General features: G+C 37.1%; 1 protein-coding gene across 10 annotated transcripts in view; it reads left to right on the top strand.

The window, feature by feature from the left end:
* CDON (cell adhesion associated, oncogene regulated) overlaps positions 1 to 16531 on the top strand; it is a 92566-nt gene that overhangs the window by 44211 nt on the left and 31824 nt on the right. For 8 of the 10 annotated variants that reach the window (XR_002782063.1, XR_002782062.1, XR_002782061.1 and 5 more), the window contains exons 8-12: positions 2776 to 3129; positions 8152 to 8441; positions 9871 to 10045; positions 11834 to 11962; positions 14865 to 15071. Coding sequence is in view for 6 of the 10 variants with exons in the window: in XM_023534710.1 (XP_023390478.1) it covers positions 2776 to 3129; positions 8152 to 8441; positions 9871 to 10045; positions 11834 to 11962; positions 14865 to 15071 (1155 nt within the window). In the remaining 4 variants the exon portion in view is untranslated. The remainder of the gene's footprint in view (positions 1 to 2775; positions 3130 to 8151; positions 8442 to 9870; positions 10046 to 11833; positions 11963 to 14864; positions 15072 to 16531) is intronic. The other 2 variants (XM_011367098.2, XM_023534712.1) reach the window with 2 other exon arrangements.

Raw genomic sequence — 16531 nt, forward strand, 5'->3', positions numbered from 1 at the left:
ATGGGAAAGGAAATACATCTTGACTAAGGAGTTACCCAAAACTCAATCAGAAATGTTAAAGTGTCATTCATCCTAGTTTTTGAATAAGAAAAAAGCAATAATTATCTCAATAAAGGCAGAAAAACATTTGATATAATTCAGTATCCATATTAGACACTCTTAGAATAGAAATAGAGGGAAACTTTCTTAACTTCATGAAGACTAACAAAAACTTATAGAAGACATCACTTTTAATGGTGAAATGTTAGAAGCATTCCCTTTAAAATCTCTTTCATTTATCATCATACTGGAGATTCTAAATCAGCCTAGAACAATAACAAAAAGAAAATAATATAAGGATAAAAAAAGAAAAATCAAATTGTTATTAATTTATAGCTGCTATGATTGTCAACATGGAGAATCTTCAATAGTTTATTGGCAAATTATTAGAAATAATAGCATTTAGCAAGGTGGCTAGATGAAGACCAATAAACAAAAATGAGTTGCCTTTCTATATATCAGTATATTAGCCAGGTTTCTTCAGAGAAACAAAACCAATAGGATGTATAAAATATACATAAGAGGAGATTCGTTACTGGAATTGGCTTACACAGTTATGGAGGTTAAAGAGTCCCATAGTCCGCCATCTGCAAACTGGAGAAGGAGGAAAGCTGATGGTGTAATGCAGTTGGGGAGAGGGGATGCTCATGGTGTAAACCTTGACTTAAATGCAAAAGCTGGAGAACCAGGAGTGCTGATGTCCAATGCCTGAGGACAGAAACAGAGGATGGCTCAGCTCAAGCAGAGAGACAATTGTCCTTCCTCCACAGTTTTATTCTGTTGGGGCTCTCAACTGATTGGATGGTGCCCACTCGCATTGGGGAGGGCCATTTGCCATATTCAGTTCACCAATTTAAATGCTAATCTTTTCCAGGAAAACCCTCAGATATACTCAGTTTTCTGGGTATCTATTAGCCCAGTCAAGTTGACAGAAATTTAACCATTACAACCCTCAACAAACAGAAAATACAGTTTAAAAGTCACCTTTTTATATTAGCAACATTAAAAAGACCCAAGTTCATGGATACCAAAATTCAGTATTATACAGTCGTCAGATCTTTCCAAAGTCTTTCTGTAGATTCATGGAATTTCAATTAAAATTATATCAGAATATTTTGAGGACCTTGGTAGACTGATTCTAAAATTTATTTGGATGACCAAAGGCCCAAGAATAGAAAAGACACTCTAAAAGAAGAAAAAGAATTTGGGAGACTTACTTTACCAGATATTAGAACATATACAAAAATGTGTAGTAATTAAGACAGTGTTGTATTGGTACAGGAACAGACAAATAGACTCTTAGAACAAAACAGAGTCTGCCAAAAAGACGTCTGCGGTTAAGGACTTGACTTAGGCAGCACTGCAGATCACCCAGGGGAGGCTATCCGTGGCAATTTTTGATGTGAGAAAATTGGTTATCAAAGTGAAGAGAAAGAAGAAAGTAAATATCTAACTCATAATGTACATATAGAAAAAAAAATGTATACAAAGACAAATGTCCAGTGGATAAAAGACAAAGACCCAGTGGATGAAGAGAGTATAGGAGAATATCTATATGACCTGGGTAAAACTTTTTAACAGTACATTTTAGGCTAATTAAAAAAAAAGATTGATTTGACTACACTGAAATGAAAACATCCTCATTATTAAAAGATACCATTAAATATGAAAAGAATAGCAATAAACTAGAAGAAATACTAATAACTTAACAAAAGACCAGTATCTGGTATATATGCAAAGAACTCTGAACCATTACAAAAAAGATAAATGACCCAATAGTAAAGTAGACAAAAGTCATTTCACGAACGAGGAAAAATATGAATGACACGTAAACACATGAAAAGATGTTCAGCCTCATTAGTACTCAGGGCAATGCAGGTTATGACCAGTGAGATAGCATTTAATACTTAAGAGACTGGCAAAATTCAGAAATCTGATAATACCAAGTGATGGTTGGTTTTGTCAAACATAGGGAGCAGAGCTGGAGAAAGATGCTGGAGAAAATATCTTGTCATCAATATTCCATCGTAGGCATACTTAAAAATAGTCCCAGAGTATACCTGGGACCAAAAGCAAAGAGTTGGTGCCACTTTAGTTTAGAAACAAAAATGTCATTTGTGTATACAATAAGAAGTATGTTTATCAACTTTTACTCAGAACAGGTTTTTCTCTTAGGCTTTTTATAATCAGATTCTCACCCCTGCCCCAGAATTGACTATTTTCATGAAGGAATATTATTTCGTTTTTTAATTACTTCACACCTTTTTCATGTTCAAGTCTGAGATTCTGGCTTCACATCTTCTATATTTACGGTGGTCAAATGTATATAGGTTGCCTATTAGTAAGCTCTCAACAGCTTATATACATTCCTTTCTTTCTGAAGGACAGGAAGTCTATGTAGGAAATGTCTAGGAGTCCACAACTATGAGAAATTCTACTTTTTATTGACAGTTTTACTTGGCACAGGTTGAGAAGGGAACTAACAAGGAGGGAGCTGTCTGTGCTCTAATCATTACTCTCATGACTATATCACTACTGGCACATGACACTGTGAACACTGTTATCTCAGTGGATATTCTGCATGTAAAATACTGTTTAGAAACACATGTATGAAAGATGTTTCTAAGACTACTAGTTGCTTACGATTTTGAGAACATTTACACAATGGGAAATTAATTTGCATTGTAGAAACTATTATGTTCTTAATTTTTTGTATGTGAATTACTTTTTTAACAGACAGTGGACTCAAGCCAGTGATAATTACAGCGCCAGTGAGTGCAGAGGTGGTAGATGGAAACTTTGTTACTTTGTCCTGCAATGCCACTGGAGTGCCGGTTCCAGTCATTCGTTGGTATGACAGGCATGGATTGATAACTAGCCATCCGTCTCAAGTCCTTAGATCTAAATCCCGAAAATCACACTTACTAAGACCTGGGGGCTTTGACATGGAGCCTGTCCACTTGGTTGTGTCCCGTGCTGGCTCGAGCTCCCTGCACATCCAGGCTGTCACTCAGGAACATGCTGGGAAGTATACCTGCGAAGCTACAAACGAACATGGCACCACAAAGTCAGAAGCAGTCCTCACAGTTGGTGAGTTGCCATAAGAATTTTTTTTCAGGTGAATAGTTTTCTTTGATAATAGGGGATAAAGTGCTTTAAAGTATTATGTAATGAATCCAGCAGTCTATAAAGATTAATTTTTTTCCCAATGACAGTGAAGTGTAGAACTGTAGTTTTTGGTATTTGGCCTGAACATGAACTGGACAGACCCTGGTCTCCATTTCTGATGTGTTTGCTAAGCTTATAGTTGTCGTGTAGAAGCTCTCATTTGGGGGGAAGCCCAAGGTCTGACTTCTTTTTGTGATTAATGCTTTTAGTTTTCTCAGCTACTGAAAACGTTGTTGCAGACATTTTTCAGGTGAACCTTGATAAGTACTGTATCCAGGCTACAGGGTTGGCTTTCACTGAGAAAGTAGAGTGAGGTTATGGTACTGTCAGATAATACCTGCATGTGTATTTCCCTCATCTTACTGTTATTTTTCTGATGGGATGTAGAATAGTCTTTATATTTTATTTTTAGTAATGATGACTTAAAAACTTTATATAGTTTTTTTCCCCTGTATTTTCATTTTGATATAACGGCATCTCTTTATTTTTTATTTTATTATTATTTTTAAATTAATTTTTTATGGTGACATTGGTTAATGAAATTCGATGTTTCAGTTATACACTTTAACAGTAAGGCATATATATATATATATATATACACATATATACATATATATACATATATATACATATATACATATACATATGTACATATATGTATATACATATATGTACATATATATATATGTATATATGTATATACATATATGTACATATATATATGTATATATGTATATATATATATATTTACCCTGTGTGTTCACCTCTCATAGTTAGATTTCTTTCTGTCACCACATATTTGACCCCCTTTATCCTGTCTACCTCCCCTAAAAAACTTTATATAGTTTTTGAAGTACTGGTAGTAGAATAGCAATATTATTAAAATCAATTCAAACCTTAACATCAGTGGGCATTTAGAGCAGTGTTCCCAGCAAGTAGTCAGTTGAGTGCAGATTGTCACCATATTTGTCACGTGAGAGTCAGAGTATCATACAGCAGGGCCGCCTTTAGTCTTGGCACCCAAGGGCCCTGTTCTGGGCCTCTGTGTTAGAGGACTTCATATGGCCCTCTTCTGCCTGGGTCCTCAGGTCCCACATGTCAGAGAGTACACGGGGTCGAGGGGCTGCGCTTACCTGAGCCTGAGCCTGAGCCCATTTTCCTCCTTTTATTCAACAGGTCTGGGGCTTTAGAAGTTCTTGCTTTAGTTAGTTTACAAGCTGGTTCCACACAGGTCTTTTCCGTGGTCCGTCCTCAAGAGTGAGGGCCACTCCACCAGTGTGCAGGTGCCCTTAGACTGGAGGAGGGGCCAGGGGTGGTCCTCTGCAGAGGACACAGAGGGTGATGTGTGCACTGGTCTTTCCATTTACATGTACACAAGGGTCCCAGCCCTGGATGAGGCCGGAGGTAGGAAGAGAAGAGGGGGAGGCCAGAGACTCCATTTATATTCTTGTGCTACTCCACGAATGCCAGAGGTGGGAATGATGTGGAGGTTAAGCACGCAGGCTGTGTTAGAATCCTGGCTCTGCTACTTAGGAGGTTTGTACCCTGGGGCGAGTTACCGAACTTGGTCTGTGTTTGTTTCCTCATCTGTGTAACAGGCATAGTGTGGGCGCCCCGCTCATGGGGTCGATGTGAGAATTCAAGGAGTTAATACATGTAAAGTGCTTAGAATGGTGTCTGGCAACAGAAATCCTTCAATAAATACTAAGTATTAGGTTATAATTATTAGTAATTATTATTAAATTATAATTATCTCATGTGGTGGTTAAAGAAGGAAGAAATAGTTGCTGATTTTAGTAACCTTAAGAATCCTCAAATAAAGAAGGTAGTTGAGTATTGTATAAATTTATACATAAATATGTATACGTGTGTGTTTATCTATTCTGCCAAGCGAAAATCAGAGTGGCTCTACACAAAATTGTTAGCTGTGAGACAGGTGTGATGCTGGCGCTGCTTGACTAGCATTTAGCTGAAGTGATTATTTTATGTAAATGTAGGGCTGAGGGAGCTGTTGAGGTTGTAGTCAGAGCTGATGAAACTAGACATTTTGTCTAAATGCCTTACTTTAAATATGCTCTGAACAAGCCTTTAGAAGATACATAGCTACCTTGTTTAGATTAGATTTTCTTAGACCTTTAAGATCCCTTTCAGGATTTTATGTCTTGATAAATACCATTTTTATGTGTAGTAACCCCATCACCTACATACATCCTGCCTAAGTGGTCCTGCGTTGCCTCTTTTGCCTGCTGTCTAATAATTATTAAGATCCAGCTGACTTTATTAACACTCAGAACAGTACATAACAACCTGCTTCTTTCTATAGGAATCTGAGCCTTGTTAAATTCCAGCGTACTGACAGCTGCATACTTTGTTATCGTGAAGGGGGAGGAGGCAAAGTCAAAGAGAGAGATGACCCCCGCCTCCTTTTTTTCAGAGACCTTGGGTTTTGAGGTCCTGGATGTACAAATATTTGTAGAGTGAGTTGTAACTCTTCAAAACTGTAATGGAGGTTGGCCTGGGTTTCCTAAACTGTTTGGGGTTGGGGCTGCTGGTGTGAGTGGTCACAGTGGAAACGCCTTTGACATATATGGTTATAGTCCCTATTTGATTAATTTCAACTCAGTCATTAAATTCATCACCATAGTGATAGTACTAAGCAAATGAGAGTTTTATCATTCACTTTTCCAATTCAAAAAACATTCAACCTTACAGAAGGCTAGATGTCTATTCTGACAATTTCACAGAGCTGTTTTGAAGCTAAATTGAAATGACGAATGTGAGACAACTTTTGAAAGTACTGTTAAGGCCTTATAAATGATATCTAGTATCTTGTGAGTACTCAGATTATATTACTGGAAATAGTGGAGGAAGATAACTTGAATCTCCTTTTAAAAAGAGTTGTGGAAAAGTCTCATTGCATCCTGAATAACAGAAGTAAAATCTTGATACTCATACAGTAGACACAGGCTGTAGCATAAACTTTTTCTCATCCCTCTGTATAAACTGAGGCATGTGGTATTTTAGCTCTTCTACAGCCAAATACCACTTCCCAGTGGTAACCTGCCCAGAGGATCCACAAAACTGCTAATGATAAAGAAAAAAAAAAAGTCCTTCTCCACTACCCTAAGCCACAGCTAATTACCTCCACTTGCTAGAGTCCATCTTGCATTAGCAGGCACCAGATCCCACCCTTAACATCAGCCCACGTTCTGACTCACTAGATAAACACGGCTGTTCCAGGAGCAATATTTTGAAGTTGTCCCAGTGAACTTAAATAGTTTTCTTCTATATTATTTTCTCACTAGCTTCTTGTTTTCTTTGATCGAGGATGCTTCTGGGACACCTTTTCTCTCTCTTAAACAAACAGAGAACTGACCTTACACTGTTAGTCCTGTTTTTTTCTTGGTTCTCTACTAAACTGCACTACTTCTAAAAACACACCCACCTTTTCCCAGAAATCTGACTTCACCGTGGAAAAGAAACTCTAACGTTGTTTCCTGTCTCCCTACCTCCACAAAAGCAGTCGAAAAAAGGAGACTTTTTTGTTGCCAGTATTAATAGCACTTTATAGAACCCAGGATGTCAATCCTTAGGTTTTATTGTGCTGGCAGTATATTTGTTTTCATATATAGCTCTCACTTTTCTACATCAGCACCACTAACATTCTTCTGCCAGCTGTTGTCACTTAGTCTCTCAGAGTCCTAATTCTTTATCTGTAAAGTGGGAGTGCTATGTTGTTTTGAAAATTAAATGAGATTATGTTTATTAAATGTCTGGCACAGTGCTTGACATACGATATGAGCTCAGTAATTTTTTTCTGATACATGCAACGTATTTATTATTTCAGCACAAATAAATTATTTTTACCTTCCTCGATATATTCTGCATGCTCCTAGTAGTATTATCTGCCATTTGATCTTTCTTTAGATTCACAGTTTCTTAAGCCTCCTTCAGTTCTGTCTAGATACAGGGCTTGTTTGGAAATAAGTAAATTCTTCCTTTATCTCTGCTAGTCTTATTTCATGTCTTCCTTCTTGAATGTAGATTGTTTTCCAGGCGTACAGCAGATGTTTTAGTTACCTGTTGCTGCGTAGCTGGCCCCAAAGAATAACGACTCAGAAGAGCAACCCCTTTATTATCTCTTACAATGCTGCGGGTTAACTAGATGCAGCTGGTTGCTCTGTTGGCCTTAATTGGGGTCTCTTATGCCAGTGTTATGAGATGGCACTGGGGCTGGAACATCCAAAGGGGCTTCACTCACATGTGTGCCACCTTTGTGAGGGCCAGAACCACGCCCCGCTTCTCTCTCTTCACAGGGTTGGCTGGGACATCCGTATGTGGCAGCACAAAACCAGAAGCTGCTAAGGATTAAGGAAGCTGCTAAGGATTGAGGCTGGGAGAGCACAGCTTCACTTCTCCCTTCCCTGGGTCAGAGCCAGTCACAGGGCCAGCACACATTCATCCAGGGAGGGGACTGCCCAAGGGTGTGAATACTGAGACGTGTCTTTAGAAACTAGCTACCCAATAGGTTGTAGCCTAACTCCTGACCATTTCCTGTTTATGTCCCTTGTTCCCAAGGGAATGCGTTGCCCCTTGTGTTTAATTTACCAACTAGAGTTAAGGCTCCACGTTCTCGAACTTAAAATCTTCTGAGGTTAAGCTAGCAAAGGGTTGTTGTAAAAGAGGGAATGCTAGTGTAGAGCAAGTTAAAAACAACATCCTTTAAACTACTGTAACAATTAATTTGTTCCTTCATGAATAAGAGGTTGCTACTTGAGGTTAGATGTTTCCATGAATTATAAATTGAAATGTTACCTGTTTCTACTTCTAGGGCTCCAACTGTGCTAACAGTATCAGTGTGGACAGTTAGATCACTGTATAGAAGACACTGAAATAATGAATTTCTTCAATCTGTATCTCCTGTCTCTCTCCATTTCTCTGCAGTTCCTTTTGAGACAAATACAAAAGCAGGAATAGTGACACCTTCCGATGCCACTCAGAGCGATAAAAGAGATGGTTCAGAAACTGGATTATTGAGCTCATTTCCAGTGAAGGATCATTCCAGTGCAGTGGAACCACCATCAGAGAAAACTGCTATTGGTGCCTCTGTCCCTGATGCCCCCATCATTCTGAGCCCTCCACAGACCCACACACCAGATACATACAACCTGGTCTGGAGGGCAGGGAAGGATGGCGGGCTCCCAATCAATGCCTATTTTGTGAAGTATCGGAAGGTAACGTCTTCTCATTCATCATCTTTTCTCATACCTTAACTCTGCATGTATGGCATATACTTATTATCTTCCACTTTCATGGAGTGGCAGGAAACAGAACAAGATGTTCCAGGAGAGTGAAGTTGGGAAATATATCCCAGTAGGGTTTACCAGCTTATAAAAGTAAGAATGAGGAGTTCTGGCTTTTGAGCATTAGCTTCCCCTTCTCCTGGGTAGTGCCATTCATAATAAAATAGCCAATCTTTCTCCACTGCATAAAAAACAAAAACAAAACAAAAACCAGTAAAAAGGAAATATGAATAATTTCCTCCCAAATTGGGATTCTAAGAACCCAGTAGCTTCTCAATATTTTTTAATCAAACATTTTAACCTTTTGTGTGTAAAGTTCTATAAACCACTTTTTAAAAAGTTATTCCCTCCCTCTCTAAGATAGCAGTATATAGTTTATTTACCCAAGAAAGCAGTTTCTTATTAGAAACAACTTTTTGAACAAAGTCCTCTTGGATAATCTCTGAAAACTATTTGCTTTTCAAGTTGTCTTCTTAATTGTATTAGAATCTTACATTGTTTCGTCATTTATTATGGTAATCTTCTCAGTTGATTTTTCAGATGTTTTCCCTCTAGCGGCTTGTATTAAAAGTAAAATGAAAAAAAAAAATCTCTTCCCTTTAATGAGACTAGTAAATGAATAATATGGGAAGAACGGCATTCATATTTAGAATCATTTTCTCTGTTCAGGACATTTTGGTATCCATCATTTAATAGTAATATTTTTAATATCTGAAAAAATTAGATTTGCGAGTTTATTCACTGTTTCTAACCTGATGATTCTAGATGAAGGAAATTTCCCTGGTATTATCCACATGGAAACTTCCATGTAGTTGTCTCTTGGTTTCATTAACGAAGACAGAATGGATTGGATCTCTTTTTAATTTATTTCATCCAGCGTGTATTGAACAGCGTCAAGACATTAAGCAAGAATGCTGGAAATACATAATATATGATTATATAATCCATATACACACAAACATATTCTGATTTATCGTATCTATGTCTATTATGTATGATCATTAATACATATTATATGCCTATTTTATTCTCCCAATAGCCCGGTAAGAAAGGAGTATTGTTTCCATTACAAGCAAAGGGAACAAACTCTGGGAGATCAAAGAACTTGCTTGAGATCATAAGTTCGTGCTAGGTAGAGGATCCAGGAGTCCTTACAGTTAGAATTCCTAAGTTCTTGCTACAGGCCTTACATTTCTTAATGTGAAGCAATATCGTGTCTCTTTTATTTAAAGTGGTACGTCACTTCTCAAAATCTACCTAGAATTGAATGACTTCTGTTTTTTTATCAAATTTGAATGGAAGCGTTTTTTATTTTTATCTTTTTTGTCCTTTTTGTAATGGCCTATTTTCTCTTGAGTAGTTAGACGATGGTGTTGGTGTGGTGGGAAGCTGGCACACAGTTCGAGTCCCAGGAAGTGAAAATGAGCTCCATTTAACAGAACTAGAGCCATCTAGCCTCTATGAAGTCTTGATGGTAGCAAGGAATGCAGCAGGTGAAGGACAACCTGCCATGCTTACCTTCCGAACTAGCAAAGGTAAGTATAATCTTCCATCAAAGCAGTGAGCTGACTGTGAGCTTGATGGCACTTTATTAATAAATGTTCTTTTGAGTAGTAGAGATTCTTAATTCTACTATATTCTACTAATTCTACTTAATTCTACTATATTTTATTAATTTTACTATAAGTTCACTAATAAATAAGCTTATTATAGTACCTTTTTTGGCCACATTTGAATGGTTATATTCCATTTTACCCAATATTCCACAAACATTTTTGAGACTTTATGATATATATAGGCCTTAAGGTAGGTGAGCAGTGGAAGCCAAGATGATCAAGAAAAGATCCATTCTAATGGAGCTTTTACTTTGCTAACCTACAAGGCAAAATTTCAATTTAGCTAATATTTACCAAGTGCCTTCTATAGGCCAGACATAAACAAAATAGACAAAACTCTTTGACCTCATGGAGCTAACATTGTAGTTGGGAGAGGCTTATACCTAAGCTATAAGTACATTAGAAGGTGGTGAGTATTGACAAAAGAAATAAATTAGAGGGCCGATATAGGAAGTATATGAGGTAGCAGTTATCATAGTTTAAGCAGGTGGCCAGAGAAGTCCTTAGTGAGCAATCGACAGCAGAGCAGAACATTAAGGAGGTGAAATGGAAAGCCATATCACTATCTGGGAAAATAAGTAACATTTCATCAGAGAATAGCAAATGCAAAGGCCCTGGGGTGGGGCGTGCTTGGTGTACCCTAGGAACACTGAAGGGGCCACTGTAACAAGAACAGAGTAAGTGAGGAGAGCACTCAGAGAGATGACAGGGTGGCCAAATCACACAGTACCTTGTCAACATTGACTTTGACTCTGAATGAGCTGGAAGCATTGGAGGAATTTGAGCAGAGTCATGACATGATCTGCTGAATGTTTCAATGGACAGTTCCGGCTGTAGGGTAAAGAGGAGGGCAAAGGTGAAGGCAGTGACCAGAATATCGTAAGTATTAGGAAAGATTTACAGAGAAAATGCCAGAGGCGTACAGAGAAAGGATATTCTTTCTGTGAGTGGCTTGTGAGGGTCAGCTTGATGGAAAAGATGCCATCAGAACTTGGCTATAAATGAACAAAACTTCAGTGAGCAGAGATGAGGATTGGGTGGAAGAGTGTTTTATTAATAAAAGGAGGTATGATGATTGAGAGGCAAGTATCAGCTGGCTTTTGAGAAGGACCTTTACATCTAGTTATTGAGACCAGCCAGAAAAATAGTGGCTATTTCTTATTTGAAATGTATTTTGAGTCAATTTTCATAATTAGTTCTTAGTTGTTTATAGTGTGACCAATAAATAATGAATAATAAGCATGTATTTCAGTTTTAAAATAATCACCCAATTTCACTTTTTACCTCTTGAAATTTTAAAACTTAACACGACAGGTTTTCTGTGAAGAAACTTAACAGAAGCTCTTTAATAATGAATTTTGTTTTAGAATGAAACTGTACAGTAAAAAGAAAAATGGACACATAGTTTGAAAACCTTTGTAATCATTTGACTTTTTCATTTGTGTTGTTTTCTGTGTATAAATTAAAGTTAGTCTGATGAAAAAAGACAGTTTAGTTTTCTCTTTAAAGTACTAGAGAAAGTAATTTTTAAAGTTAGTTCCTCAGAGTAGCTAAGTATTTATAATGTAGGTCTTAAATTTAGACACTGTAACAGATATGTTCATATATTTGTAGCTATGTGCCAGTTGAGTTCATAGTATCTTTTTTTTTTATTTTAACATATACACAGAAGCTTATGTTACAGTATATGTTTTTTAACCTTTCTAGAGAAAACAACGTCATCGAAAAACACCCAGGCGTCCTCCCCACCCGTGGGCGTTCCTAAGCGCCCCGTTGTTTCAGAGGCTGCAGACCACTTCGGAGTGGTGCTGACAGACTCTTCTAGGCACAGTGGAGGTAAAAAGAAGAATCTTCATGTTGTTCATTCCGTTAGTTTACAAATGTAACTGACCTGGCTCAGATTATTTGGGAGGTGGAGTAGAATGGGGTGTTTATTATTCAGATTATATCCTACCGTGTAGCCCTTTTAGGTCCTATTTCAGCCGTTGTTTTTAATGTCTTGTAGTATTCAAATCTTGGTAACCTAGTGTCATGATTGAGATTTAAGATATTATACTCAGATTAAAAATGTTCTGGTACTAAATTTCATAACTCACAAGAAGGATTTTTCTGACTTCTCTCTGGCAAGGAAAGCAAATTTACATTTTGAACTCTGAAAATGGTAGTACCTATACTAAGATTTAGCTTTTTCTTAATAGAGTGATTATAAGTCATACTCAGTTTCATTGCTATATCTTGTCAATTTTATTAGATATCATAGCAGTAAAATCTTCAAAAGACTTCTTTTTAGTATTTAAGTTTCACACTTATCAATTCTGTAGTTACAGTGGTAGACACTGTACTAAATGCTGGCACAGGAGAGAGAAAGTAAATTTTGCTTTCAACAAGTTTACTGTATGTGAATGATATAGACAGCTAAGCCAATAACAATATAGTGGGTAATATGGACAAATTAATCCATAACAATGATTTTACTTCATTATGTCTGGGATTCTACCTTTGGTATTGTGAGATCACAAGAGAAATATCTAATTACCCATTTGATAGAGAGGAGGCCAAGTGAAGCAGTAGATGATGTAGCTGAATGAAGAAATACGAAAAGAAGTTCTAGGCAAAGACAGCTTTTTGTGCAAAAAGACAGATGAATGACATGTATTTCATTTAGAGATTTAGAGATTAGAGATTTTATTCAGTGTGACTAGTTGCTGTGAGGAATGACTAGAGTAGGGGAAGCAGGTGGGTGACTTGTATAATGCACTTAACAATTTAATCTTTTCCTGAAAGCTATAAAGAACCCTAAAGGCTTTTAAAGAGGAGGAAAGGAGGTATGGCCGAAGACGAGGCTAGAGAAACAATGAGGATAGTGCCAGAGTGAATAGAGAAGGAGGACGTAAATGACAGATGAAGGGAATTGAGTACATCGAATGAGAGGGAGGAATGGTGACTTGGGCTTGGGCAACTAGGGCCCATTTATCAAATAGGTAATAAGAATTTTTAGGTGATGATTATGGATTCAGTTCTGGAAATCATAAGTTTGCAGTTATCCAAGCAGAGATAGCCATAAGAAGTGATTTATTTAATCTTCACAATAGCCCTGTGAAGAAGGTAGCACGTCTATATTACAGATTAGGAAACCGATACTCGAGACAGTTATGCAGCTTGCCTGTGATGATCCAAAGTGGAGGGACTGTTGTTCAAATTCAGATTTTTTTCAACTCTAAGTGTAGTGTCCTTTCTTTTATCCCATAACTGTCATATGCTATTTCTTTTAGATATTGAAGATATTCTCTGTAGAGGTTCTCCACCCCACCTTCCCCCGCCCCCCGCGCCCCCAATAACTTTCTTTTCCTATTTGGTCTGTGTTCTTTGATGAGATTTAACCCCATGTGAATCAACATAAGGAAGTTATTTGGTTACTTGGTATTAAAAAGGTTCACTAACAGTTCTATTCATTCTGTTTCCACTGCTTTCTAACTTTAAAGGAATACAGTAAGTATCACTTAAAGTTGCCTGCCTTGAATATATTCCTCTTTTTATCCATTAAGCAATTTATTTTTAAAATGCCACAGTTTTCTCCATACAAGCACCAAATACAGCATTATTTTGTTCATTCTTATGTACTTGTATGCAGGTTGAAGATGTGTTGAAACAGAGGGGATAGGCAGAGACAAGGGTCCCTTGGTGACTTTAGCAGAGCAATGCGACCATGGCTTAAGAGTGGGACCTCCTTGGTCCAGCTCTAGAAACTTGATTGTTAGCATGCCAAAAGAGAGTCAGCCTCTTAAGAAACTTCTCGCTTTTACAAAATTCAGTCAATTAATGTAAATCAGAGTGGCAGTATTACTAATTTGTGATGTAACTGTCATACAGCCCAGGTCGTTTCTGTCAGCATTCTTTCCTTGTAGGAACCACATGGGAAGCCAGTTAGAACCACACAGTTGCTTGGTCAGCAAGAAGAGTTAGGTGCATGGTTTAAATGGCTGATATTTCCACCTGCTGCCAAGTCTGGACCATCTAATCTGTGGATTAGGACATCCCTTCCCCTTGGCAGTGCAAACTGAAAACTGCCGTATATATTAGCTCTCTGAGACCCGTTTTTCTACATGTTCGGTGGATGATCATGTGGATCATCTATTTTCTTTTAGCACTTTATTACATATCCTGTCTTCCTACTTTCATCCTGAGCAGTGTTCTCTCTTCCCATTATTAACTGTATTGATTTTATTCATCAAATTTTATGTCTGTTTACTGCTTGCAGTCTGTTTTTTGGAGTAGCATTCCTATAGCCTTGAGGTATGTTACATAATAATCTGTCGATTGTTTGCCGAATGTGTTTTATGCAGCTTGTATTGATAAAGAAAAACATTTAAATAAGAATACAATTTTGAAAATTTGCTATGTTATAACCACAGTCAGACTTGAAGCACCAAATAATTACTAATACACATTTTAGCCATGATTTCAAAATAGCATGGTCTCAATTATCAAACTAACTTTCAGTTTTTTTAGAGATAATTGTCAAGTTTATAGGTTATTTTTACTTTTCTTCCTTTTATTTCCTGTATTTGGCCATTTCATTGCCTTTTAACAGAGGACAGGAAGATAGTCATAATATTATTGACTCTGGCAAAGTTTGAGGAACCTTTAATATAGAGATGTTCCAGACTAATTCGTTTTAGTTTGAGTTATTCTTGTTTCTGACACTGTGGGTTATTGAAGGGATTGTTTTTGTTTTTAGTTCCAGAGGCCCCTGATCGGCCGACCATCTCCACTGCATCAGAGACATCCGTCTACGTCACTTGGATCCCTCGGGCCAATGGGGGTTCTCCAATCACTGCTTTCAAGGTTGAATATAAACGGATGAGGACTAGTGATTGGCTTGTTGCAGCAGAAGATATTCCTCCTTCCAAACTCTCTGTAGAAGTTCGTAGTTTAGAGCCAGGTAGTAATATTCAGACATTTTCTTTTTCTTTTTTCTTTTCTTTTCTTTTTCTTTCTTTCTTTTTTTTTTTTTTTTACCATCAATACTGACTCTAGGTACATATTTTTAATAATCATCTAGTCTTCTAATTGTTAAAGTAATGTGAGCTTATTGTATAAAAATTTGAAAATAAACTGTAAAGAAGAGAATAAGTCACCTGAAACCCACCCATTCAGAGATAACCATTGTTTACATTTCGGTTTATCTCTTTCTAACCTTTTTTCTCTTTTTAATACAAACTGGGCTCATGCTATAAACATTGTTTTGTGACCACATTATCCCCATATTATATCATGCATTTTCAAATATCATTAAAAATTCTTCAGAAACTCAACTTTTAATAACTGTATGTCTACCGTATAAGTATACTGTAATTTACACAATCCATTCTTTATTTCTGGGTTTTAGATTATTTCTAACAGCAAATGAGTAGAAACAGTGTTGTCATGACATCTTTGCATGTATGTGTGTATATGTGATTTCCCGTGAATGGCTATTTTAAGAGAAAAGCTGCTTGTTATTTTACTACGATTGATTGATCTGAGGATGTATCTCAGCATAGTTATACTCAGTGTTTAGTCTTGTGGAAGTGAGATAACACCCCTGACACTTCTTCATTATGTAAGTTTTGTTTCAGCAGAGGAACTCTCCCCACCCCCAATATCTTGAGGCTGTATGAAAAAATTGAACCGTAAAAGAGAAATGCAGTAATCACAGATAATACTTTCTCTTTTACTTGTTTAGGTTTCATGACCATTTTTGTTTATAGACTTTAAAATATACTTTAGTAGCAAATGCCTGTGTTTGTCTAAACAGACAACATGAGAGTCTAGGAACGTGATATAGGTGTAGTTGGGAGAAGATGGTAGTTTTAAAAGTGTGTGAAGCTAAGTGACATTTTACAGACAGAAAATGTTGTCTTCAGAAGCCCAATGGTTATTTTTGAGCCATTAGGAAGCTTGCTTTAGGAGTCTAATTTATTCTTTAGACTCAGATTTTCAGAAACTTACAGCTCTTAGCATTTTTTGAAGTTCTTAAATCTGATACTAATAAATGCCTTCTGTTGTAGTTTGAATCTGCTCCCTCTTACCCTGATACCAGTAGAATCAGCGACATCACCCACACCAGCACCGCTTCATAAATGTACTCACCATATTAAACTGCTTCAGTCGTTTCTTTCAGAGGGAAAAGAACGTGGTTTTGAGCACAGAAACTTGAACTAATATAATACTGTATTTGATGGGTGTGACTCTAGAACAGGATGGTAAAAAGAGCAAATGTGATCTTTTCTGTTCTCTGCCGCCTTCCATGATAGACATTGTTAACTCTCTCATGGTGTTTAGATCTTGGAATCTTAAATACAATAATACATTTAAGCAACTACTACCAGTTGATAGAAATTGGCAAGTGGGTTGAAATCTACC

Source organism: Pteropus vampyrus, unplaced genomic scaffold (genome assembly GCF_000151845.1).
Source record: "Pteropus vampyrus isolate Shadow unplaced genomic scaffold, Pvam_2.0 Scaffold130, whole genome shotgun sequence".
In the NCBI taxonomy this organism is placed as follows: domain Eukaryota; kingdom Metazoa; phylum Chordata; class Mammalia; order Chiroptera; family Pteropodidae; genus Pteropus; species Pteropus vampyrus.